Source organism: Typopeltis vanoorti, chromosome 9, assembly GCF_054136105.1.
Source record: "Typopeltis vanoorti isolate ZY-2024b chromosome 9, IOZ_Tvanoo_1.0, whole genome shotgun sequence".
Classification (NCBI taxonomy): Eukaryota; Metazoa; Arthropoda; class Arachnida; order Uropygi; family Thelyphonidae; genus Typopeltis; species Typopeltis vanoorti.
The window spans coordinates 60117507-60145326 of NC_143557.1; the positions used below are offsets into that span (position 1 = coordinate 60117507).

Sequence of the window (27820 nt, forward strand, 5' to 3'; positions counted from 1 at the left end):
ATCAATAAGAAATGGAAAAACAGAATACGAAAGTACAATTTTGTAAATGATTGAATTATAACAGTTAACTTAAAAATAAATAGAAGCTACTTAAATATAATAGGAGTATATTCTCCTGAAAAAGGTAGGAAAGAGGATTTCAAACAATTTTATGATGAACTACAAAAACAGTTAAATAAATGTAATAAAAATGACTATATATTAATAAAAAAAATTCCAAATGTCTTGGGAAAATATGGAGAAATTTGCATGAATAACAATGGTCAAGAACTGTTAGATTCCTGTACTTTCAATAATTTAAAAATAGCCAATACTTTCTTTCAAAAAAAGAATATAAATAAATATACTTGGAATGGCAGAGGAACAAGATCTATAATTGATTATATCATTACTAATCAGAAACCAGCTCCACGTGTGAGAGAAGTACATGTTTACATTATTTAATCATTATTCATTATTTAATAGTCTCCAAAATATAGAAATATTAGCAAAATGGAGAAGGAAGTAAATAAGAAAAAAACAAGAAATAGAACTAGTATGCAAAGTATATCTATTACAAGAAGAAAGCATTAGAATGCTATATCAATCATAATTAACAGATTATCCAAGAGAAGCCCAAATCAGTATAGAAGAAGAATGGAAACTTTAATAAAGATAATCCATAAAGCAGCCTCTGAAGTACTTGGAAAGAAAAAAATCAAATATTAAAAATCTGGAACACGGATATAGAAAACCCAATAAAAGAAAAACAAATAGCATACAAATCATTCCTTCAAAAACATACAAAGGAAACAGAAAAAATATCCCCAAAAAAAGAAAGAAATATTGCTAAAACCATAGTACAGAAAGCTCACCAAGACTCTTGGGTCAGATTTATTCATAAAATAGAAGACTAGCAAAAACAACAAGCCTAGTTGTCTCAAATTGGCAGTTCCACCACTAGGGACACCTTGTGCTTTGGCTAGTAACCAGTTCACAAGTATTCTAATTACTTTCAAGTCTCAAAGACTTGAAAGTAATTAGAATACTTTCTAATTACTTTTAAGTCTTTGAGAAACGTAAAGAATTCAAGTTTATCTCCAGAAAAAATTCAATAGATGAAATTCTATATCAAAAGAAAATCAAAATTGCAGTATTGATCGAAACAAAGAAGAAAAATCTGGGAACCAAAGACACCTACAACTACACATATATCTATAGTAGAGTACAGGAGGACCAGAGAGCAAGAGTAGAAGTATCAATCATGATTCACAAATCCCTTAAAGACAATATCAATAACTATAAATACTGGAACAAAAGAATATTGCAACTCAGATTGAAAGTTAATAGAGGATATCTCACAGTTCTCAGATTATATCCTGAGAACTATATCCGCAAGGGAGAGAAGAAGAAAGTTTGGACTTATATAACCAACTCCAAAATATAACAGAAAATAAACAAAAATGACATGTTATTACCACTGGGTGATTTAAATGCTTGCATAGGTAATATATGAAAATCCAAAATCAACTTTTGGAAAATTAGTAAAAAATAGAAACAGCCAAAGATTAATCAATTTCTCTATCTACAATAATCTAAGAATAATGAATATAATTATTTAAATGAAGGGGATATTAAATCCCACATTTCAAAGCTGAATAAGAAACTCAAAGATCGGAATCAAAGAGTTTCATGCTGAATATAGTAAACTATAAAAGTATCGGCAGATACTAGCGTAAGCTAAAGCATGTAGTACAAACTAGGACAACTCATGGCAAAGGTGGATAAAGCTCTGATCACTATTCTTAGTATTTCCCATAATGTAAAACACATCTCCTAGGAGATGTATGATGTTATAATTATGGTGGAAGGTCACTACCCAGACCAGTTTCAACCCTCATTGAGGTCTCATCGGTGAGTAGGTAGACCACGAGTTGCCCTAGTTTGTTTGTACTATGTGCTTTAGCTTATGCTAGTATCCGCCGATACTTTTATAGTTTACTATATTCGGCATGAAACTCTTTGATAGGTAGATTCATTCTTGATGTTAAGAGTCTTCCGAGGTTTTGAAATTGAATCAGATCATTTATCTATGTGTAACATCAATATGGTTCCTCCCAAGATGGATAAAGTACCAGTATTCATTGGACCGAGAACTTAGGTTCAAAGTCAGCTCATTATCTGACTCTGATAAAAGAAAACTACATCAGCAAAAAATAAATGAAAAATTACAGCGACTACTCTCAGATGAATCTATTAATGAAGAGTGGAATCATCTCTGCAATATTTTATGATTCAGCCTGAGAAATTTTAGGAATGAAAACATAATGGAAGAGAAAAAAAAAGTCTTCATAAATTGGGACCCAGAAATCAGGAAAATCATAGATGAAAAAAGAAAGCCCTATAAAAAATGGTTAAGCACAAACAAAATAGAGGATGAAATTGAATATAAATACAAAAGAGCAATAGCAAAAAGAGAAACACGCAAAAGACAGAGTTCAATGGAACAATTTCGTTACCAATTTAGAAAACAATATTGATAAACCTCAAACACAAACATATAAATTTATAAGACACATAAATAATAACCTTAGAGAATCGATCAAGATCAATGCCATACATTTGGATGACTAGCTTAAATGCTATAAAGAAATATGGACAATTGATGACAACCCATTCTTAGAACCATTATCTGCAAATAATTCTAGACTCCTTTACCCTTGAAGATTTAGAGTCAATACTTAAACAATGCAAAAACCATAGAAGCCCAGGAGAAGATGGTATCAATATGGAACTTTTCAAATGCTCTGGAGACAACTTCAGATACAAAGAATTCATAAATAAGATCTTAAATGGCCAATTATTACCACCAGAAAACTGGCAAAATGCTATGATCGTCCCCATCTTCAAAAAATGAAATATAAATTAATGTCAAAGCTATAGAGGCATTAGTCTTTTAAACACTGGATATAAAATATATTCAAGTCTCTTAAAGATTAAATTAACCAAATATTATGCAAATATTTTTGGAGAGGAACAAAACGGTTTCTGTAAAGGCAGATCCTGCACTGATGCCTTTTTCACTCGCAAGCGCCTGATAGAAAAAAGAAGAAATTCAATTTAGAGATTCATATGTCATTCATCGATTATAAAAAGGCTTTTGATAAAGTCATTCATAAGCTACTGGAAATTTTAAGATATGACAACATTCCTAACCAGTTAAAGCTAGGAATGTTATCATATAGGAAGCCTGGACCATAACTCAAGCAGATAGAAACAGGCTGATAAACTTCAAAATGAGATTCATATGCAAAACAGGCTGGATATAATAAACTAGACTTCAAAAGAAATAGCGATCTTAAAGGAACTTGAGGTGATATCTGTTCTAGACTACATCAATCTTTATAGAATGAGATGAAGGAAGACTCCCCAGAGAGATAGAGACAGGCCATGTATGTTTATAAACTATAGGCATACATGGCCTACAAGAAGACATAACCTATAAAATATTAAGGAAATTAAACAACGAAGAAAAAGATACAGCACAAATCACAAGAGAAACATTATAGAACATAGGAATTTATGGTATGACCCAAATTTAATAACAGAAAATAATAATGAAGAAATCAGCACTGATATAGAACCAATAAAATTGGAAGAACTAAAAGAAGCACTAAAGGTATCAAAAAAAAAGATAATCAACTAGATTAGATGGCATAAATACAGAGCTTTGGAAATATGGTGGAGAATATTTACATTACAGATTCTTAAAATGAATAAATAACTGTTGGAAGAAATGTGAGATTCTATCAGATTAAAAGCTAAAAGAAAGGAGACAGAAATAATTGTGGAAATTACAGAGGAATAACTTTATTAAATATAGATTACAAAATTTACAGTAAATCCTGAATAAAAGACTTAGAAATATTACAAATAATCTAATCTCAGAAGAACAAAATGGTTTCAGACATGGAAGACAATGTATAATATATAGACAACATTTATGTTCTAAAACAAATTATCGAAAAAAAGACGAGACTTATATGGCCTTCATAGATTATGAGAAAGCTTTTGATAAAATACACAGAGAAAAACTATGGAATATAATGAAAAAAAACAAGGATATCAATTACATTTAGTACAAGTTACAAAGTTTATATAAAGATGCAAAAATACAGTTAGGTAATAAATTAACAAAAGAAATTGAAATAAATCAGGGTGTCAGACAGGGAATAGCTTATTTCCAACTGTATTCCATATGTATACATTGATCAGATTATTAAAATATGGAAAACAACAATAAAACAAGGTATCCAGTTAACCAGAACTGCTATCAATACAATGCTGTATGCAGATGATCAGATTATATTACAAGACAATGAAGATGACCTTCAAAAACCAGTTTACAAATTAAACAAAATAAGCCAACAAAACTATTTAAAAATTTCACAAAAGAAAACAAAAGTCATGGCATTTAAAAGTCGGGATCTCATGTTAGATCAAAAATAGTTATAGAAAATAAAATAATAAAACAGATGACACAGTTTAATTATTTAGGCTGCATAATAACATATCTTAAAGATAAAGATACAGATGAAAAAATAAAGAAATTTCAGAAAATGTGTGGAACAATTAAAAGGACACTGAATAAAAAAGCAAAATGAGAAACTCATCTAAGATTTTATAAAGTAATGGCTGCTCCCACTCTGTTACATGGTTCAGAAACATGGATGGTTAAAAAGAAAGATGAAAGTAAAATACAAGCTGTAGAGATGAGCTTTTTAAGAACAATTCAAGGATGTACAAAATTCGACCATGTAAGAAATGAAGACATCAGAAAAGAACTAGATATTTGTAACATAAATGAAAAGATCAAGGAATATATAGAGAGAAATATATTTGGGATGGAAAGATATCAGCTACCAAAAGAAGAAAGTTTTCCACTTATATAACTTACTTCCAACTTTCCCTACTCTTCTACTTAGTTTTTCTTTATAATTACCCTTATGTAATTCTTCACTAGGAACTTCTGCATTAAGTCAAGTTTCATAACTGCTATTAGATGCAGATAATTTTCACAAAGTACTATTTAAACCAGAGGATATATATATATTTTAAACAACATGCATCAGTGTAAACAAACTCCCTCAAATCTCCCTTTAAAGATGCAGTTTTCTTTATACGCTATTGCACCCAATGTCTTGGCTGACCTTTGATCTCTTTCTCTCTTCCAGTCAAGTGCAATTATATTTTAATTTCTCCTTCATGAACCTGATACTGTTTATGATAGGGCAGTCAATCTAATCTTCATTGTCTGCCATGGAGACAATGAAGATTAGATTAACTGTGTTCTTCATGTAAACTGTGTTCTTCTAGCTGGTTTGCCTGTTTAGAGGATGAAAAACCCAGCCACCTCTGCATAAGACTGGCTAACTTACTTTCACTTGAAAGCCCTGTCCGTGTCCGATAAGGGATTCAAACCCAGGTCCTTTTCTACTGACTGAGCTAAGGAGGCTCACTTCGGTAGGATAAATACATTGGAATTTCTTTCATTTTCCTTATAAATACATATTTCAGATTCCAAACCTTTGCCCCAGGCAAACAGGCTCATGCAACTTTCTTTCATCAAGTCTACTTAATATATCTCCATAAACTGTAATACCGGTCAGTTTTAACTTCTAGCATATTATTAATATCAAAATCAAATTATTGATAGGTAGGTACCCTTCAGGGGTGTACAGGATACTGATAGTACTACATTAAAAGCTTATATTATTATTAACTTTCCCACCAAATTATCTGTCAGCACTCCAATATTGTCTTATATTGTGGTCTTCTAAGGCATTTCTCATTGCAGCAATCCACCTAGATCTTTTTTCCTGCTATCCTGCAAGAAAACTTTACTAACCTTGCCTTTCTTCTCTTTCTCCTTTGTATGATAACTAATAATTAAGGAATTGACAGCGTACACTAGAAATATAAATTAAATAAACTTTAATATATACTTTTCGATATTTCAGCAAACGTCACATTGCCATCTTCTTGGGAACTTAATACAAAGACAAGTGCACACAAGTACTACATAACAGCAAATGAGAGCCGAAGCTAGGAAGCTAACGTTTTCCTAAAGTCCTGATGGTGCCCCCTGGCAGGCTATATTGGTAGTTTTTGGCCTTTGGGCTGAAGTTCTTCTGATAAATGTTTCCCAAATTTGGGGCAGTCTCATGCATCCAAATTTGTTGAGGTTTGGCATGTTCCTAAGGGCTGAGGCTGATTCCATGAATAGTCTTTCATATTTGAACTTGCTGCAGTGTATTACTGTGGCTTTCTTCCATCTTATTCTGTGGCGAGTATCCAGAGCATGGTCTGCAAGCCCAGAGTGGCTGTACTGGTGAAATCGGATGTAATCCTTGTGTTCTGAAATTCTGCTATTTGCTGTCCTGCCTGTTTGGCCAAAGTAGGACAATTTACAGCTAAAGGGACCTGGTATACACCAGGTAGGTCTAGGGGAAGTGGTTGGTCTTTAGTGGAGCAGATAAGGGATGCCAATTTTCCATGTGGTCTGTAACAAGTGGTCAAGTCATGTTTTTTTTAAGATTTTGTTGATTTTTTCCGAGGTGCCTCAGATGTAGGGAATGGTGATGGATTTAGAGTAATCTTTTTTGTGAGGGGGGGGGGGATAACTGGTTTAAGTATTTTTTTGATTCTTGTTGGGGGGGTAGCCATTGGCTGAGAAAGTGTCATGGATGCGATTTAGTTCAGTGGTTAGGGCTTGATCATTTGAACAAATTATTTTTGCCCTGTTGAATAGTGTCTTAATAACTCCATATTGTTGTGAGGGGGGGTGATGGGATTGTTGGTGAATGTATCTGCTTCTGCCTGTATGGGTGAGTTTTCTATAAACTGAGAAAACCAAGGTTCCATCAGGTTGGCAAGTGACTAGAGTGTTAGGAAGGGGAGGTTATTGTTTTCCTCTTTTTCCAGGGTGAACTTGATTCTAGGGTGTTGGTTGTTTAAGCGTGTTAGGAAGGAGAGGAGTGAATCCGGGCCATGTGGCCAAATAGCAAACACATCATCAACGCAGCTAAGCCATATGTTAGGTTTTTGTGGGGCTGAGTTTAAGGCTTTCTCTTCAAAAGTCTCCATAAAGAAATTGGCCAAGGGTGGGGAAAGTGGTGAACTCATGGCTGTCCCCTCTATCTGTTTGTAAAATTTTTCCTGCCAAACGAAATAGCCTGAGCTCATTGTAAACTTAAATAGGGCTGAGATATCGGGAGGCAATTTAGCTTGGATTAGTTCTAAGGTTTCTTAGAGGGGGACATTCGTGAATAAGGAGGAGACGTCAAAACTGACCATTATGTCATTATGTTGGAGCGTAAGGTTTTCTATACTGGCTTTGAAGTGGGCTGAGTTTTTTTTGTGTATGATCATGTGTTGTCAGTATAGTGTGAGAGCACTTTGGTTAATGCTTGGCTAGTTTGTAAGTGGGGGAATCAATGCCATCCACTATGGGACGTAATGGCACATTTTCTTTATGTATTTTTGGGAGCCCATATATGCGGGGGGGGATCTAGAGTTATATGGTTTCAGTCTGTTGGTATAGCCCCAATATAGCCCGCCAGGGGGCACCATTAGGACTTTAGGAAAACGTTAGCTTCCTAGCTTCAGTTCTCACTTGCTGTTATGTAGTACTTGTGTGCACTTGTCTTTGTATTAAGTTCCCGAGAAGATGGCAACGTGGCGTTTGCTGAAATATCGGAAAGTATATATTAAAGTTTATTTAATTTATATTTCTAGTGTACGCTGTCAATTCCTTAATTATTAGTTATCTCCTTTGTATGAATGTTCACTGCAATTTCAGGTTTACCAGTTTCTTCGCCAATAATTTCCCTTCTTTGTAAAAGAATTTATATTTGAGCAAATTATTGTGAAAACTAATCCTAACTTACCTCCTGTACCTGCTTCCCAAAGAAGTTCACAGCTACATCACACATGCTACAAAAAATATATAAAATTCCAAGAAAATTTTGAGCTATTTTGAAATATCAATATTCTTGATATTCCATTCTGCTGCTAAATTTGTAGCGGCAGAATGACGAATAATAAAAGAGGGGTGAAGTGAACAACAATATAGTTTTATTGCTTCTGCCTTCTTGCTGTTTTGTCAGATTTGAAGTGAACATGTATTATCCACATTTCAACCAATTGCTTGTTGTTTATTGATATTTTTATTATTGAAGGTTTCCTTCCTTCATCCAAGGATCAGTATATCTTGAGAAGTGCTAAGTGATACTTGGACAAAGTGTGTCCTGAGTTAACCCTAGTATTTATATTTTTCAGAAACGTTTTTTAATAATAGAAGAGTGGCTTAGAACTAGGACTTTGAAAAAAAGAGCAAACAGGTGATGCTAATCCTAATTGTGATACATGTGTTGTAATGGCAAGTAAATCTGGTACTATTAAAGTAGAAGAAACAAGCAGTTCAGAGAAAAAATACAGTAGGAAATATAACAGTTCATATTTGGAATTTAGGTTTACTTGGTGTGGAGAAGAAAGTGAACAGAAATCTCAATGTGTTTTGTGTTATCAAGTGTTGTCGAAGCAAAACCGTGACATTTGGCAACTAAACATTGTGATGTGAAAAATAAGCCAATTGAATTTTTTCAGCGATGCTTAGGGACATTAAATGATGGGAAAGATATAGTTTCAGCCATGGGTTCCATTAATAGTAAGGCACTGGAAGCATCCTATCTCTTAAGTTTGTGCATAGCAAAAACAGGGAAAACTCATTCTATCAAGGAAAATTTGCTACTTCCAGCTATAAAAGATGTGGTAAAAACTATGTTTGGCAACAAGTTACTAAAAGATGTTGATTTCATTCCTCTTTCAAATGACACTGTCGGTTGCAGAATTAACGATATGGTAGGTGACGTAGAATCTCAGTTAATCGAAAGAGTTAAAGAAGAGCCCTTATTATGTGTTAAAAATTTACAAGATGTTACAAATGATGTGCAATTAATATGCTACGTAAGATACGTGCATGATAACAACATTCATGATGATATTCTGTTTTGTAGAACTTTGCTATCTTGAACAACTGGAGAAGAAATATTTCACACTCTCAATAATTACATAATACATAAAGGATCCAGTGGGAAAAATGTATAGGCTTCTGTTCGGATGGAGCTCGCTCCCTTACAGGCAGGCTTAGTGGGGTTGTTTCTATGGTCCGGATATGAATTGGGTACCACACATAGGGAAGCATTAGCCTCCAAAGGAATGCCACCAGAATTTAAAACTGTGCTATACAACGCTGTAAAGATAGTTAATTTTATTAAAGCTCGTCCATTAATTAAGAGGTTATTTTCAGTACTCTGCGATGAAATGGGCAGTGAATATATACAACTTTTGCTTCATTCTGAAATTCACTGGCTTTCCAGGGGCAAAGTACTAACAAGGCTATTTCACTTAAGGCACGGAGTTTTATTGTTAGTAAATGAACATAATTCTGATTTTGCATTACTCCTTGTTGATGAAGCATGGTCATCAACATTATCCTATCTTTCAGCATTTTTTCGAAATTAAATGAACTCAATCTCTCCCTTCATGGAAATTCTTTAACTGTTCTTGATGCTTACGATAAAATAAAGGCATTCGAGATTTTCCACTTAAAAGGATTCCCAACATTGGAATCCTTTTAAGTGGAAAATGATAATTTTGTTGATTCTGAGTTTCTGGAAAGGGTTTGTGACCACCTCAAAAATCTGAAACGGAATTTTGAAACATATTTTTCGAATAACTTTTATAATAAATTTCTGTGGGTTTGCGATCCATTTCACATCTTGCAGTCACGAGAACGACCTTTCGTTATCGAAAAAAAAAAGAACAGTTAATTGAACTTTCAAGTGACAGTGGACTTAAAATGCAACTCAGTAATCATGGTTTGGCTCGATTTTGGATCTGGTCTTCAGTGAGAAGTAAATTTCCAGAATTATCTGAAGAAGCATTGAAAATCGTCATGCAGATTTCTACAACCTATCTTTGTGAGAAAGGATTTTCGTCACTCCTTCAAATAAAAACAAAATACAGACTTTGTCTAAGTGTGTGCCTATCTTCGACTGAAGTTGACCAATATTGAGCCAGATATCCAACAACTCTGCAAAGGCCGAGAAGCTCAACCATCTGATTAAAAGTAAGTAGTAACATCTTCTTCTTCCTTTCCAGGCTTATAGGCCAAGTGGCCTGTTCCGGACTCAATTCCATCTTTTTAAGGGTCTTCCTCTGCATTGAGTACCTTTTGGGTGGTAATTTAGAATTTGTTTAGGTATTCTGCTTCTATTCATTCTTAGCATGTGTTCTTTCCATTTTTCTCATTTAAGCAAATTCTTTCCATTTTTCTCATTTAAGCAAATTCTTTCCATTTTTCTCATTATAGCAAATAACTGTTTCATTTAGGGAGGTTGTAATTCCAAGTTTTTTTTCTGATTTCGCTGCTTTTCATTTTGTCCATTATTGTGAATCCTTCAGTTCTGCACAGAAATTTCATTTCGGATGATTCAATTCTTCTTTCATCTGCTTTTTTTATTGTCCATATCTCACTGCCATGAAGTAAGGTTGGTTTAGCTACTGTATTGTAGATTTTTATTTGTGTGTGTTTTTGTACATAACTGGGTTTAAAAATTTTATTTATAATGCCTGTTACTTTTAAAAAGTTTGATATCTTTGATTCTGCATCAGCTTCACTTCATTTTCAAATGACATTGTGCAACCTAAATATTTGAATGTATTTACTTGCTCCATTATTTTGTTGTTTATTACTATTTTGCTTCTTATTTGCACCTTTGAAGGCCATGACTTTTGTTTTGTCGGTTGATATTTCCATACCATATGTTTTTATCAGATTATTTAGACTCCATAATGATTTCTGTAGTTAAGTAGTAACATAATTATATTATATTATTTATTTGATACACTTTTAATCATTTACTTCCAATTTAATTAATTATGTTTCCATATGTATTCAAAACATGAATTTAGATTTATTATGTTATACAGTGGAACCTCGGTTGTCGAATGTCTCTGATCTCGAACAATTCGGTTCCCAAACAAAAAACGTCCTGTTTCTGAACAGGCAAACGGCAACCACGTGCTACGTTGTAAGGCGGGAAAGCATCAGTTACATGGCAGCCTTTGTTCAGTGCAGGCACCTGCTCGAATTTGCAGTCAGTTTGCTTGATTTTCTTTATGTTTTGTTGTTTTTTTTTCATAAATTATTATTAATTAAGCAACCATGGGGCCGCAGAAGAATAGTAATAGCAGCAAAGCAAAAAGCAAAGTTGTTAGCGCCACGATAGAGATGAAAAAAGAAATCATATCCAAACATGAAAATGTTCGTGTCTTGAATCTTGCTATGCAGTTTGGTATGGCGAAATCAACGATATGTACAATACTCAAAAATAAAGAGGCGATCAAGAGAGCTGATGTTGCAAGAGGAGTGAAAGTTCTTACTAAACAAAGATCGCAGACAACTGAAGAAGTGGAAAAATTGTTGATGATTTGGATAAACAAGAAACAGTTAGCCGGTGATAGTGTTTCTGAGGCTATAATTTGTGATAAAGAGAGGCAATTACATAATGACCTGTTAAAGAAAAACCCTGGTACAAGTGCTGATACTGATGTGTTCAAAGCTAGTAGAGGATGGTTTGAGAAATTTAAGAGGAAAAGCGGCATACATAGTGGGGTTAGGCATGGGGAGGGGCTGCGAGTTCGAACCGAGAAGCTCCTGAGAAATATGTGCAAGAATTTAATACTAAGTAAAGGCTGAGGGTTTTCTTATGCAACAAGTGTTCAACTGTGAAGAAACTGGCTATTTTGGAAAAAATTGCCAATGCAGACCTACATCACTCAGGAGGAAAAAGCATTGCCAGGACACAAGCCAATGAAGGACAGGCTGTTTTGCTATGTGGAAATGCTAGTGAGGACTTCAAGGTCAAACCATTGCTTGTGTACTACTCTGAGAATCAGAGGGTGTTTAAGAAAAATAACATGATGAAAAGTAAATTGCCTGTTACGTGGAGGGCTAATAGTAGGGCTTGGGTAACCAGGCAATTGTTTATTGAGTGGATCCATGAAGTCTTTCCCCCAAGTATAATAAAATACCTTCAAGAAAAAAATTTGCAAATTTGCAAAAATCCTGCCCCCTAACACCTGAATTAGAGAAGTTTAATTCCTTAAAGAAATTAAACTTCTCTAATTCAGCCTATGGACCAGCATAGGCTGAATTAGAGAAGTTTAAGAAACTTCGAACTTTAAGAAACTCTACACCAAAGCACTGTTTCAAAGGTGTTTTGAAGTGACCTGGAAATTCTGGAAAAATCACTTCAACATCCTCCATTACTTAAGTATCCTTGACAAAGCCTGGGCGCAAGTGACTTACAGGATGATGAACTAGGCCTAGAGGAAATTGTGGCCAGATTATGTAGCAGACAGAGACATTGAGGCTGAGCATGTTGCTCTTGTCGACGATATTGTGTCTCTGGGCAAAAGCATGGGCTTGGAAGTTGACAATGCTGATGTGGAGGAACACAGGAATGAGCTCACAACAGAAGAACTGGAACACCTTCAGAAGGAGCAGCAAAAGACGGAGGTGGAGGAAATGTCTTTAGACACAGAGGAAGAGATTGGGGATGTTCCTAGTTCTTTGATCAAAGAAATGTGCATGCGAAATGGGGTCAGGTGCAAAGTTTTGTGGCAGGATATCACCCTCACAAAGCTGTAGCAAACCGCATCATAAACCATTTCAATGACAGTGCCATGTCTCACTTCAGAAACATTTTAAAACGCAGGCAAGATCAAATGTCATTGGACAGGTTTTTAGTGAGAGAGAGAGGCCCAGTGTGTCTCAAGCAGAGTTGAGTTGTGCTAAGAGACAGAAAAGAGAAAGAGAAAAAAACCCCAGAAGGACAGTAACCTGATGTTTTTATGGAAGGGGACTCCCCTCCTTCCACTTACGCCATCAACTCTCCTCCGTATGTGTAGTTAAAGTGAAGTTAAATTTTCGTTTTTATTTTATCTATTTATTGTGTTTATTCTTTTTATGTAAGATTTTATGCATTTTCATTATGTTTGTATACGATCTTATGTATGAAGTACTGTTGTAAAGGTTTAAATAAACAATCATCTGGGGTCTGGGAATGGATTAATTCATTTTACATTAATTCTTATGGGAAAATGGTTTCAGTTTTCGAACAGCCTTCGGGAACGAATTAAGTTCGGCAACCAAGGTTCCACTGTAAATGGCACAGTTTTTCCAAAATGTTGTTAATTCCCATTGTTTTTTAAAAAAATTACAAAAAGTCAAAACAATCTATAGGAAAATAAATTAAAAACACTATGTTTATTTATAAGTAAAACTTTAATTCCAACATCCTAAAATGTTATTTTTCTTGCTTTTCTGTTTGTAAAATCGTCTATAACATTGTCGAAGTGCATTTTTTCATCACTCAGTTGCTGTTTTATAGACAGTATGGCAAGATTTCTTAAACACCAAAAAAGTGCTACCATGGGCATATCCCCCCCCCCCCAGCTATGCCCCTGTAACTTAGTGGTCCGTAGAATTATTTTAGAACAATGAGGTAGTATATTGCATTTTTGGGAGAAAGTAAAGTATATGCTTCAGTTTATCTTGCTATACTATTTCGGAGATATCCTGTAGATTTGATATTTCTTAAGTTTCATAAGTAGCTGAATTTTGGAGGATGAAGCTGATGAGAAAGAACAATTTGGAGATACATAACATTCTACAGCTGACTCAAATATACAAAGGCTGCAGGGACCACAGGGATGGTTATTATAGTGGATTATTTGCAATAACGAATTTTCTTTTTTAAAAAAATATGGAAAAAACTAATGTGCTATAGAAAAACTTTAGTTTAATTTCTACCAAAATGATCACTTGACATTTCAACCTCATATCAAGGTCATCATCATCACCTGGAGTATACACATATATACAAAGAAACAAGCTACACGGTATGCTAAAGTGACAGTAATTTGACCATTAACTGGCCTGACCTCTGGTGAAAAAAATAAATAAAAACCTTACTACAACAGAGCCAGAGTCCTGTTGTTATTATTACCTATTTGGTTACACGTCATTACAGGACATGTTGCTTAAAGTACGGGTTTGCTGGAAAATTAGAGCAGTTGAATATTTAAAAAAAATACCACCTATAAAATTAAAAAACATACTCAACTCCACCCATCATGAAGTATACCATTTCCACTGCACCTGTAATTTAAATTATATTGTGAAATTGGATGCACAACTCCTGTCCGTAAAAAAGAATACAAACGACACATTAAATTTAACAATTTTGATAACAGCTTTTAACACTCTACTCCAAAGTGATTGGAAAAGCACCTGTTCCTTACATCATACAAAAACCTGCTATGAACAGAAATTTAAAGAAGCCTGTGAAATTTTGATCGACCATCATAAGGTAAGCTGGTATCTTAACAATAATGGTAGCATAAAAATCTCAATGGCACACATTCAGCCCACTTAAGTTCTTCAATTTTTCCAGCCTGACCTCTAGTGAAAAAAAAAAACTTACTACAACAAAGCCAGAAATCAGAACAAAACAGTATAGATGATGACCAATAAGAGTTTGTTCTAATTTCTGGCTTTGTTGTAGTAAGTTTTTTTTTCACTAGAGGTCAAGCTAGTAGTTCTAATGGTTGACCAAATTACTGTGACTTTAGCATACCATGTAGTTTGTAATAGCTAGCTTCTTTGTGTGTGTGTATATATATATACTCCAGATGATTTTGATATGGTCAAAATGTCGAGTGATTATTTTGGTTTAAATTAAACTGAAGTTTTACCATGACATGGTAGTTGTTTCCATAATTTTTAATAATGAATGCTAATCACTATGTAATCATGAAGGAAAGAATAATGAATTTTCTTTAGAACAGCATTATGACAATCTAACTTGGGTGAGGAATTTCTTTTTTCTTTTTTTTTTGAAACAGCATTTGATATAGTGAGAACCAACTGTACATTACAATCATTGAATATATTATTAATGGACCTTACTTACAGTCTCTTGTGCTGTTGGTTTTCCAAGTTTTTTCATATTTTCATTATACATAAGTTCTTCAATTTTACTTTGTGAATCATTATCCAATTCTTCATAAGGTAAGCTGGCATCAATGCTACGGATATCTATTTGAGGTTCTCCTTTCAACAATGCATCCCACCATCTCTCTTGGACTTTTTCTAAGCTCACCTAATTTGAAAAATGTTAAGTTTCATGATGAAATTTAGAGTACTGTAATACTAAAGTCTTAATATTTCATGAATACTTTGTATTTAAAGCAAAAAATTTAAGGATAGATTCAAATACTTATACAACTAAAAGAGAATCTAATGCAGAAGATTATAAAAGGGAAGCCTCACTCATTCTACAGAAGTACACATCTGTAGAATGAGTGAGGACTGGAAGATAAAGACATTTATGTTTGGTATTTTGGATGGTTTAAACAGAAGAGGTAGACCATACAGAGAATGGATAGACGATATAAAGGACTGGTGTGGAATGGGCGTAGACATTGTGCACTGGACAAGGAAAGGTGGAAGAAGGTAGTGAAGGAGGCATCGGACACCAACGGGTAGTGAGCCCATGGTTCATGATGATGCCTCTGGCAGTGTTTGAAAGTACAGTCTATTGGTTGGAAAGTAGATACATTAACCACTCAGCCAACCTGACTGGCAAGTCAAGTAATTGTGGGAAAATGCAAAAATTGGGAATTAGACAACAAGAGTTATTTGTGTCTAAGATGTTACAGAAGGTTCTACTAAGAAAGAAATGGAGGAATTTTTCACGTCATTAGAGAAGGCAGCTGACAAAGAAAAATCAAAACCATCATTGTTCAAGATCTAAACAACAGAGTAAGAAATTAATACTAGGCAGATAATGTCTTGAGAAAATCTGGAACAAGTTCAATGCTAATAATAATAATGATAATAATAATGGTAATAGGTTTAATGGAATGAATACAGCACTGAAAAGTAGTTAAAAATGCAAGTTTAATCATTCATGTATTTCGTCTTTCACAGAGAAATACACGAAATCATTCATGTATTTCGTCTTTCACCAATATTAAAATTGTAATAACACACACAGAAATAATAAGCAGATAAATTAGACTATAATACTAAAGTCCTATGAGGAGCACTCTTTATGGGTGCTGTTGGGCAGAAAGCCTAAGAATTAATGTTCCCCAAATCTTGGGAAGTTCAAAAAAAACTATATTTATGGACTAAGTTTGCAGCCAGAAACAGTTAAGATAGAGACCTGTTCTGGCAGCTCAAATTTTTGGTGCAAGATCTTTGAAATAAATATGATGTAATGCTTCATTAGCTGATATCCTATAGTGAGACTGAAATTCTTGATTTTCTCAGCAGCTTATTAAAATCTGTTTCATCCTATCACAGATGTGCTAGCATTGTATTTTGGTAGCTACTTTTATCACAGATTTTGTCTGGTTGTTTGTTTCTGGACTAAGTTTGCAGCCAGGAACAGTAAAGATAGAGACCTGTTCTGGCAGCTCATAAATTTTTGGTGCAAGATCTTTGAAATAAATATATGTAATGCTTCATTAGCTGATATCCTATAGTGAAACTAATATTCTTGATTTTCTCAGCAGCTTATTAAAATCTGTTTCATCCTATTACAGGAGATGTGCTAGCGTCATATTTTGGTAGCTGCTTTTATCACAGATTTTGTCTGGTTGAAATCTTATTGCAAAGAACTATATTTATTTAGATTAAAAATAAAAGTTTGTATTTTCTGCAGTGAAGATAGTAGATTTTTTCATCTGATCTGGTGTGAGGTATCCAAAGCATGGTCAGCAATCTGCCATAGTTGTGGTAGATCTCCCAGTTTGACCATAATACGATAAGTTGCAAGAACACTGAACCTTGTAAATACTTGAAAGAGAGAGAGAGAGAGAGAGGAGGGAGTGGATTCTTACCCTCAGCCAGTTTCAAATGAGGTCTGAAAGCAGTGTAAAGATTATATTGCTTAAGAATTCTGGCTGTTCTTTTTGACATGCCCCAGATATATAGGGAACAGTAGTAGCATTATTGTAATCTGTATGTTGAGGGGAATGGGAGGAAGAGCACATTTGTTAATCTTTTTGGCACAGCCATTAGACAAAACGGTCTGGTGAATTAAAGAGAGTACACCTGTGAGAGAAGCCTGGTTGAAACATACAGATTACAGTTATGCTATTATTATTCCCTATATCTGGGACACATCAGAAAAAATAATTTATAGGCATAAAAATTTTCTCCATGTTTCATTGGCATCGTCATAATGAAATGAATGGAATGCATACATAACAGAAAACATTTAGCAATGCAACAGTAACATTTTATTGAGGTACCAACAATCATTATACCTAGAATCTGAATTAAAATAAATAAATATTAAAAAATATATATATATATATAGGAAAAATCAGCAAAAACAACGAGTGCTATTTTCCATCAGGGAGATAAATGTAAATCATCCATATGTGCTATGGAGATTCAAGTGATTTAATAAAACTTTAAAGCTTTCTTTGCAAAACCTTTATAAGAAACCCATTCTTGTGTAGGAATATTTTTTTTCCTGTGTTTAGAGGAGACAGCATGTACAAAATTTCACAAAAACTTTCTAATTTTTATGTTCTTCACAATGAACAGCAGCAGATCTTCTGAAGCAAAATATGATAAATCACAAGGGCAAAGAATCTGGTATACACCCGAAAAGGCCAATGGGGTAAGCCAATCTGGTGATTAAAGAAAACAGAAAATTTTGAGAACAGAATGAAACACTTCTTGAATTTAAATGACCTGAGAATATGAGATTAAAATATTAATTTCTTCTTATTCTTCATAGGAAGAAGAGAATTATACAGTCTTTTTGTAAATACTGTTAAAACTTCTGCACCCCCTCCCACAGACTTCAGGCATGCATGGAGGCAAAAGGGGAACATTTCAAACACTGAGTGCTGCTATATGCACATTATACATATGGTTTGTATGTGCTGTTCAAGTTGTAACAGTATTAATGGTTAGACTTGGTAGAAGTCTGCAATTATTGACTGCTTTGGTGATAAAAACCTAATTCACTGTGCACATGTCCCGTATGCTACTGAGTCTTTCCTATAAGAATTATATCATATTTAGTCTACCTTCTTAGATGTAGATTTAAATGAGTCCTTTATCAACAAAGCAATTGAAATACAGGGCTCCACCTCCTTTCTCTCAAGGAAGAAATTAATTGTATTTCCATTCCATATGTCAATGGAGTGTTCGAATATATCTCCTAAAATTCAGACCACTCAGGATTTTGCTCTTTCTACAAATCCTCTTTTCTTTCATCACCCAAAGACCAACTTTTCCCAGTTGAATTTTCTACAAATCTAACAGATTCCTTGCTATTGCGATTTTTATCATATTTGTTCAATCCATATCTGCATCTCTTCATTATGAGCAAATAGCAAACATTATCTCAAGTTTTGTGAACCTGAACTATTTGGCTTTGCAAAACATGCTAACTCCTCTAAACAGAGGTGTCCTTTTTGGATAAAAACTAGTCATTCACAGGAGAAGATTTTTTATGGACGGACTTAACAAAGAAAGTAATGAAGCATTATCATAGGTCAGATGGTTTATATTTCTCTCTCTTAAAGGAAATAGTATTTCTCAATTCTGCTCATTGTTCCTGATTTTTATTTATTGATTGCAATTTAGACTTTGTAAGGAACAACAGTCAAATATTCCTGAAGCATCATTATTCCTAAAGCAGTGTTGAATTTTCTGTTATGGCCACATGTCATTTTGTTCCATTTATTTCATACCAAAAGTGCCTATGAAACATCTACAAAAATTTTATAACAATAAATGGTTCCTTTTTTTAAATTATTTTTTAGTTCAGATATCAAGGTAGGAAAGTATCAAAATACTTTTCCACCTTTATATTTTTCGACTAACTGATGACTATGGATTCTATCATGGTTCATTTATGTGAACTTCATTTACTGACAATATGCAGGGAAAATTTTACATTAATCCAGACTGTTACTCTTGACTCAAAGATGTCTAACTGAGATGAACATAACAGCATTTCATTATTTTAATAATCTGTTGCCTTTTGGAATTGGATGGGCAATTTTCTTTGTAACAGTAACTCTTTAGAAACAATCATCATAACAAAAAACTCTCTTTTCGGCTATCCTTATCTATTTATACAGCAATCTACCATTTGCTTTAAATGTCAATCTTTTTTCTTTAAAAAGAATATACTCAATATTCTTCTATAGGAAAAAAAAAAAAAAAAAGAGTTAATTTCAATTTCACTAAAACTAAAATAAAATTCTGTTATATATGCTGGTTTAGCTTCTCAAGTAAATATCTTTAGATGACATTCATCATCCATTGTGAACCATGACACTCCTTACTGGAGTATCATGTCCAAATAGAATGGAGAAAAAAAAATACAACACTTGGCTTTCATATCATTTAACCCTTTGCCCACCCGTGGAAGTCATGTACTATTAATTTGCACTCTTTCTTGAATGTTGATTTGATTTATCTAGGCGCTGTCAGCCCGGGGGGACTTTTGGCCTCAAGCATCATATGATGCCACTGGGCACGGTCCTCTACAACTATCCCCCACGTTCCAATCTCTAGCCCGACAGCTGCAGATCTTCCTCCTCCTGATCTGCCCATCTCCTTCTCGGTTCTCCCTGATCGGGGTCGGGCCTCCCACACTTGTCTCACAGTCCTTTCGGGGCCCATATGGTACAGGTGCCCGGCCACTGAAGACGCCAGGCTTGCAGCTCTGTCAAGACATCTGCCGAGTTGTACAAAGTGTGTATGGCAGCGTTAGACCACCTCCTCCAAACTCCGTCTGCCGTGACCCCCCTCTCCATAGATACGTCGTAGCATCTTATTCTTGAATACTCTCAGGTGGTTGGCTTGCTTCACCGTGAGAGTCCATGCTTCGGCACCATAGAGGAGAACAGGTCTGATGAAAGTCTTGTACAGTCCCACCTTTGTAGTCCAAGACAGTAAACGTGAGGCGAAAAGGGGATGCACTTGGTAATAGGCCACATTTGCAGCATTCACCTCTCAAACTGAGCAGCTCCCTCTAGATTTTGAGCAGCATGGTGACTGATGAAAAGGTACTTCGTCTTCTCGGCATTTATCTCCAAGCCAACGTCCTCCGCAGCTTCCTCAATAGTAGTAACCAGTGCCACTGTATCGTCCTGTTGGTGTGCCATGACATTCAGGTCGTCTGTGTAGCCAAGAATCCTAACCTGCAGCCCCATGTCGACTCTGCCCGCCATTTGCTGTATGTTTCTAATTACTTTTTCCAGCACTAGATTGAAGAGAATCGGAGAAAGGCCATCACCTTACTTCACACCAGTCTGTACTTGAAACGGGCCCGACAAGTCACCTTCTGCTTTCACTCTTGCTCTCGAACCAGCTACACACACCTGCACTATTTTTCAGAGTTTTTGAGGAATTCCCAGCTCTTCTAACACCTGCCACATTTTAGGGCATATAATTGAGTCATAGGCTTTAGAAAAGTCTATGAAGATATTATGGACTTCCTGGTTATATTCCCAGCACTTTTCAAAAACTTGGCACAGCGTGAAGAGTTGGTCTATTGTAGAACGATTCCTCCTGAAGCCCATCTGATAGTCACCAATACACTCTTCTGCATATGGTGAGGCGCATTAGCATGATGTTAGACAGCATCATGTAGCCAGTCATCAGCAGTGAGATGCCCCTTTTGTTGCCACATTGAGACTTATCTCCTTTCTTATATACAGGGATGATCAGTGCCTCCTTCCACTTGTCCAGCAGACGTTCTTCCTGCCATAGCAGCTGCTCCATCAGGACATCCCCGCCATTCTTCAGAAGCTCCGCCAGAATGCAGTCCACTCCTGGAGCCTTGTTATTTTTCAGCGTGCGGACAGCACGAGTAATCTCACTAAACGTCGGCTCTTCAATATATGGTTCAGCAGTTTGATAAGGAGTATGGTTCTCTGGGTGTTACTGTGATAAAATATGTGTTTTTATTTTTTAAATAATACTGAGATAACTATACAAGTCTGTACTTTTATATTAGAAAATCTTTCATGCATCCTAGATGGGATTGTACCCTTGATATCCCCAACCACAGGACACGATCAATACCAAGTAGCTACAAAGGTTTTGATTACTGAATTAGACAAAAGTTTATATTATCAGATGAAATACATTTAATGTACATATCACAAAAAGAAAAAAGGGACATATGTTGGAGCAAAAAAAGTGAGTACAAGTAAATATCATAAATCAGTGCAGAGATTATGCACTAGCATCCTGAGAATGCTACAATGAGTCAGTGTGAAGGAATTTAAAAAAGTAATTGTATTGAAATCACTCTTTTAAACTCTTTCTTGACTGATTCTACTAAATAGAGGGGAGTTGAAGCTAGAGCTAAAGTAGCAGCAACAGAGAGACAGTAGGGAAGGGATATTTCAGGCAGATTATAGGAAACCTACAGGTGAGACTGGATTAAGAGTGATTAATTATGAACAATGATCTCTCACCTTCACTTCCCCTAAATAAGTCAGCGTCAAATGACTTGATCATAGAACCATGTATTTGTATCATCAGTTAAAATTTGGACCAATCCCTCAATTATCCAACCTGCAAATTGCTCTTCCACTGAGGTTGGATAATTGAAGAATTACTGCAATTACATGCAAAGTTGATGTGCTTCTAATAGGAAGGGGTGACACTACAGAATGGCAAGGGGAAGAAATGAATTATGTGATCCATTTGCTTTCCTTTAGTCAAGCATCTTTAGCTATTTTTAAATGTATTTGTGAACTAGTCTGTGTCATCTAAGATCACTTATTAAAAACATAATGATTTCAGATGACTGCCAAAAATCCAATAACTATGTATGTAAAAAGATGATAAATCTATAAGGACAGCTAGTTCAGGATTGATCAGGTCATCCCAAATAGCCTCAATTTCAAAACCTACATATTGTTTTGTTTACCATATTGTTTTGCATTAATGAAATGTTGCAAACTTCAAAATAAGGTAACCTTGCACTTTCAGATGTTAAGTGCTGAAGGATGTAGAAGCTTTTCCCAGCCGAGTTCCTCAATCTTGATGCAGGTGATTCTTGCACTATGAGAATGTGTGTTATCATGGTGATCAACACCTTTTTGATTGACCACAGAACACCTCTTTTCTTTCAGTTTTTCATTCAATCGATCGAGTTGTTCACAGTATACTTCAGCTGTGAAAAGAGTTCAAAGTGTATAATAACAGTCATATCTCACCAAAAGCTTAACAAAACCTTCTGAGAGTGAAGGTCTTGTTTTAGTTGAAGTTTAGCATATTCCCCTGAATGAACCTACTTCCTTCAGTTTACATTCTTGTAAAGTATTCATTCACTTAACATTCTTGTAAAGTATCCACTTTTCATCACCAGTTTTCATAAATTGTAGGGTGACTTATACGACTCGAAAATGGAGATTGAGCAGTGCAGATGCTGAAGCACTCTCTTCGACTGTTGTTCATCAGTTCGGGAGGAATCCACTTGCCGAGCTTAGACACTATTCCAAGTTCTTAAAAATGGCGATGGATTATTAAGATATTTTGCTAAATTTTCAACAGTTAAATTGGCATTTCTTGCAAGCAGCAGCTTCCTGTATATCATTATTGAGAGACAGGGTGCCAGAGCGAGGGGGGGGGGTTGCCTTTCAAGCTAAAGTCCCAGTGTCAAATTTTTTGAAACCACTGCTAGCACATTCCCATGTTTAAAACATTATCACCCATACACTTCTTGCACATCTTTTAGTGTTAGCAGCATTGTTGCCTTTTTTTTTTTTGAACTCATAAAGCATGAAGATACTCTTCAGTGAATTCCAGAATAATAAAAGGTTATTTAAACAATAGCTTATGTATGATGTTCTTGCAAGGTGGAATTCCTTAGAATGAGGCCACCTCAGCTTAGATGTACTTATAAAGCTTTATATATTCATGTTTAGACAAGTTGAGACATGTTTAAACAAGTATAGTATAAAAAAAGGCATTACATTTAGGATGGCCCTATATATATATAGGGGTGCTTAAGGGTCAAAGCTGTATAACTGAGAGAAGACCTCCACATAGCCTTTAAAAGGAATGCGGAGAACCAACCAGGTTTTCTGACCTAATGTCCAATCCTCACCTTCTCGTGGTGCACCCTGTTGGGTATCTACTTTGATACTGAACGAACGAGGATGGGCTAGCAATTTGGGATTTAGCCGACCAAATTGTATTCTTATTGGTTAAACCAAAATAAAAAATGATGGTACAACATGACAAAATTTCATGCCGGCTGGGACGTCGCCCGGTTAAACAAGGCCCCCGTTGTTTTCGCCAGGGAACCAGGGCGAACAGCGAAAAGTCAGCTACTGGAACAAATCTGAAAACAAACCCCAACTCAACATCACCAGAGTTAAAGATCGGTACTATCAACGTAAGAAGCCTGAATGGCAAAGAAATGGAGCTAGCTGAGGAATTAGATAAGTACCAGATCGACATAATAGGGGTGACTGAAACAAAAAAGACCAAAACTGGTGAGATCTTTCTGAGCAATAAATACAAAATGTTATATTCAGGCAATGACAATCAAGGAAACGAAGGAGTAGCCATAGTATTCAACACAAAATACGAGGCTAATCTTCTTGAATGGCAATCAGTCTCGAGTAGAGTAATGTGGGCAAATATGAGAATGGGGAACTGGACAATGAGACTTATTTGTGCCTATGGTCCCACAGAAGGTTCTACTAAGGTAGAAGTGGAGGAATTTTTTGAGGCTTTAGAAAAAGCAACTGACACAATTAAAAAGGAAAAGTTGGTCCTTGTTGGGGATCTAAATAGTAGAGTAGGAAATGATTGTGAGACATACAAAAATATTTTGGGAAAATTTGGAGAAAAGAGCAAAGCTAATAATAATGGCAAATATCTGTTGGATTTCTGCTCAGGACATGGACTGGTTATTACTAACACCATGTTCCAACATAAAAATGTGCACAAATTCACATGGAGAGAAGAGGCTAGGAATAAGAAAAGTCTCATTGACTATGTTATTGTTGATAGTGATGTTTTCTCCCTGGTGCAGGACACCAGAGTGTACAGAGGATTTGAAATTGGAAGTGATCACTATTTAGTCTTCAGCAGGATAAAATTGAATTTCATATTGAAAAGAATAACATGTAAGAAAGTTTTAAAGCGAATAAAAGTTGAGCAGCTCTCAGATGTGAACTGTAGACTAAAATACAGAAAGATTATTGAAAAGAAAATGAAAGAGTTTGAGAACAGGAATCAAACCTTGGAGATTCAGTGGCAAACTCTGAAGGAAACATTGATTGATTCTGCCAGAGAGGCATGTAGTGAGGTTATCTGTAAGGATAAAAAAATCAGAACTCCCTGGTGGACACAGGAAGTTAAAGAGGCAGTGAAGGAAAAGAAGAAAGCATACCAAAAGTTCCTGTCAAATAAGTCAGCTTGTGCTCTTAGAGAATATAGAGACAAATGCAAGAATGCTAAACACTGTGTAAAACTAGCTAAACAAAAGTCATGGGAGGACTTTGGCAAGAATATAGAAAATAAATACCAAGAAGGTGGCAAAATATTCTGGAGGTTGTTGAAGAAGCTTAGGAATGGAGGAAAGAGTGCTGTAAAAGGAATTAGAGATGATAAAGGTGAAATGAAAACAGGAGAAAAAGATATCCTTGAAGTATGGAGTAATTACTTTGAAAAACTGCTAAATGAAACAAGCAGTGATGACAGCACAGTGATAAAAAACACTGACCAGGCATGCAGTCAGGAATACATATCCATACTTGAAGTAGAAAAAGCCATCAAAGGCTTGAAATGTGGAAAGGCAGCAGGAGTAGATGATATTCGACCAGAAATGCTGAAGTATGGTGGTATAAGAGTCTTACAGTGGCTGCACTGCATAGTTCAGAAAGCCTGGACAGAGGGACGAATTCCCGATGATTGGAGTAGAGCTCTCATAGTACCCATATATAAAAAGGGAAATAAAACTGAATGTGAGAATTACAGAGGTATTTCCCTACTGAGTGTTCCTGGCAAGATCTATGCAAGTATACTTGAGAAACGGTTGAGAAGAATTGTGGAAGAAAAGCTTGGTGAAGAACAAGCTGGATTCAGGCCAAATAGAGGCTGTCAGGATCAGATCTTCACTTTACGACAAATAGTCGAGAAAACATGGGAATATAACAAAGATCTGTATTTAAGTTTTGTAGATTTGGAAAAGGCATATGACAAGGTGCCAAGAGAGAAGCTATTCAATACGCTGCAGTTATATGGTGTCAATGGGGCATTATATCAAGCAATACTTAGTCTTTATTTGAGTTGTAAGTCAGCAGTTAGAATTGAAGGAAGTACAGGAAGATGGTTTAATGTTAAATCTGGTGTGAGACAAGGATGTACATTATCCCCTCTGTTATTCATTATCTATATGGATCACATTATGAAGGAATGTGGTATTAAACCTGATATCAAAATTGGAGATGTTAATGTCAGCTCTTTGCTTTATGCGGATGATGTTATACTTCTAAATAAGTCTGCAAGATTCTCTGACTAAATTGAATAGCTGTTGTAATAGATATGGTATGAAGGTCAGCAATAAAAAGACAAAGACAATGAAAATAGGCAGAATCATTGAAAATGTCAACTGTGTTGTGAATGGAGAACCTGTGGAACAAGTAAACCATTTCAGCTACTCAGGCACAATTTTTACTGAAGATGGTAAACTAAATATAGAAATAGACAACAGAATCAGCAAAGCTGGTATGGTGGGAAGCCAATTGAATAAATTCATATGGAATAAGAAAGAAATTAGTCGGAACACTAAATTAGCTGTATACAAGACTGTGTTCAAACCAATTTTAACTTATGGATCTGAGAGCTGGGTCAGAAGTAAAACACTTGACCAAAGACTAGAGACTGCAGATATGAGAGTCCTGAGAAAGATTAAAGGCGTGAACAGATGGCATCAATGGCAATATCATATTAAAAATGAGGATATTAGGAAAGAACTTGACATTGTCAGCCTCCAGGAATGCGTTAGCAGAGCTAATCTCAGATGGTATGGTCACTTAAATAGAATGGGAGAGGAAAGATTAGCAAAACAAGTGTTCTCTGCCAGGTTGGCAGGAAAACGACCCAGAGGAAGACCAAGATATAGGTGGATTGATATGGTACAAAGTGCCTTAGACGATAGAAATATAAGATCTGATAACGTTGGAGTCTTGACAAGTAACAGACTGATTTGGAGGAAAATTGTAGATAGGAAGTTAGTAATGATGTAATTTTTTCATGTAGTACTGTCATATCCTGTACACCCCTTGAGGGTACATGGCAGGAAATTGATGATGATGATATATATATATATATATATATATATATATATATATATATATTGAAGAAGTGTAACACAGTACACCTGTTGTATTTAATGCAGTGTAGGGATAGAATTCTTTGAAGATGCTGTAGACTGTTCAGATTACAACACAGTAACTGATTATGAGATGGGTGTATTATAAGTTGCTTACAGTCTATGGATGTTTACAAATACATGGAATTAAAACCATCCCATATAAATGGATCCCAAAAGAAATTAAATGAAATGTACTAATTATAAACTGTAGGGTAAGAAACTAAAAATTGCACCTCTACTACAAAATAAAACCTAACACATACTAATAATATAATAATAATAGATAAAAATTAATATTTAATGTGAGTTTTCTGACATTTGTGATACTGAAATTATGTCCAAAGTATCAAAAGATGATATTCAAATGCACTTCCTAATCTACTCTCACCAATTTACATATTAAACTGGTAAGAGTAATTTATTTTGTTTGTATGGGAATATAATTATACATAATAACAATGCCAACTTACATGCACATGTTCATTTGGTACCAGAGTCCAGGTAGAATCTTCAACATTGATTTTCCAAACTAAATCACCATCTACCACACTTTGCCATTGTCCATCTTCCAACACAGAAACATTTAAATGCATGTGCTCAATGTTCACTTTCACAAATTTCCCAGATACAATTCCAGAAGGTACCTGAAAAAGCATAATTAGTCATTTTTGAAGAATTTCAAACAAAAATGAGTGAAGTTCTTCAAATTATTAACTAAGCAAAAACAACTGCAAGTATAAAGCAAAAGAAAATGTTCTTCAGTCAAGACTTCTAAAACTCAAAATGCTAAGAATTTAGTTAACTTCATAATCCAATTCAATTCTTGCACTGAAAATTTTAACCTTATTTTATAATTTATACATGATTGCAAACCTTATAACTTGAGAAATTGAGAGATTAATAGATTCCAAAACTAAAAATTAGGAGTTATTATTATTATTCACTTCTGAACCTCCAATTACATGTGCATGTTTCACTCATTTCCACACAAGGAAAGAACAGAATAAGCTATTTTCTTTCTACTAGATGGCAAAAAACCAAAAGGCCAACGCTTGATTTGGGCTGTAAGAGCCACAGGAAAAAGAAGAAGATAACAAAAAAGGAGAGGAGTGAATTCCATAAAAAATCTAATTTTGATTCAGAAAATAATGAGAACAATACATGAAATATCTCAAATAACAAAAAAACAGCAGCAGTCATTAGAATCCTCATAATGAACACAAGCCATCAATACTAATGATAACAGGTTTATGAATCAA

At 35.0% G+C, this 27820-nt stretch overlaps 1 protein-coding gene across 2 annotated transcripts in view; it reads right to left on the minus strand.

The window, feature by feature from the left end:
* LOC150103080 (nudC domain-containing protein 3) overlaps nt 1-27820 on the minus strand; it is a 116968-nt gene that overhangs the window by 17304 nt on the left and 71844 nt on the right. For both annotated transcript variants that reach the window (XM_090397910.1, XM_090397909.1), the window contains exons 6-7: nt 27032-27205; nt 15084-15272 (exon numbers count right to left, since the gene is read on the minus strand). In XM_090397910.1, the coding sequence (XP_090254036.1) occupies nt 15084-15272; nt 27032-27205 (363 nt within the window). The remainder of the gene's footprint in view (nt 1-15083; nt 15273-27031; nt 27206-27820) is intronic.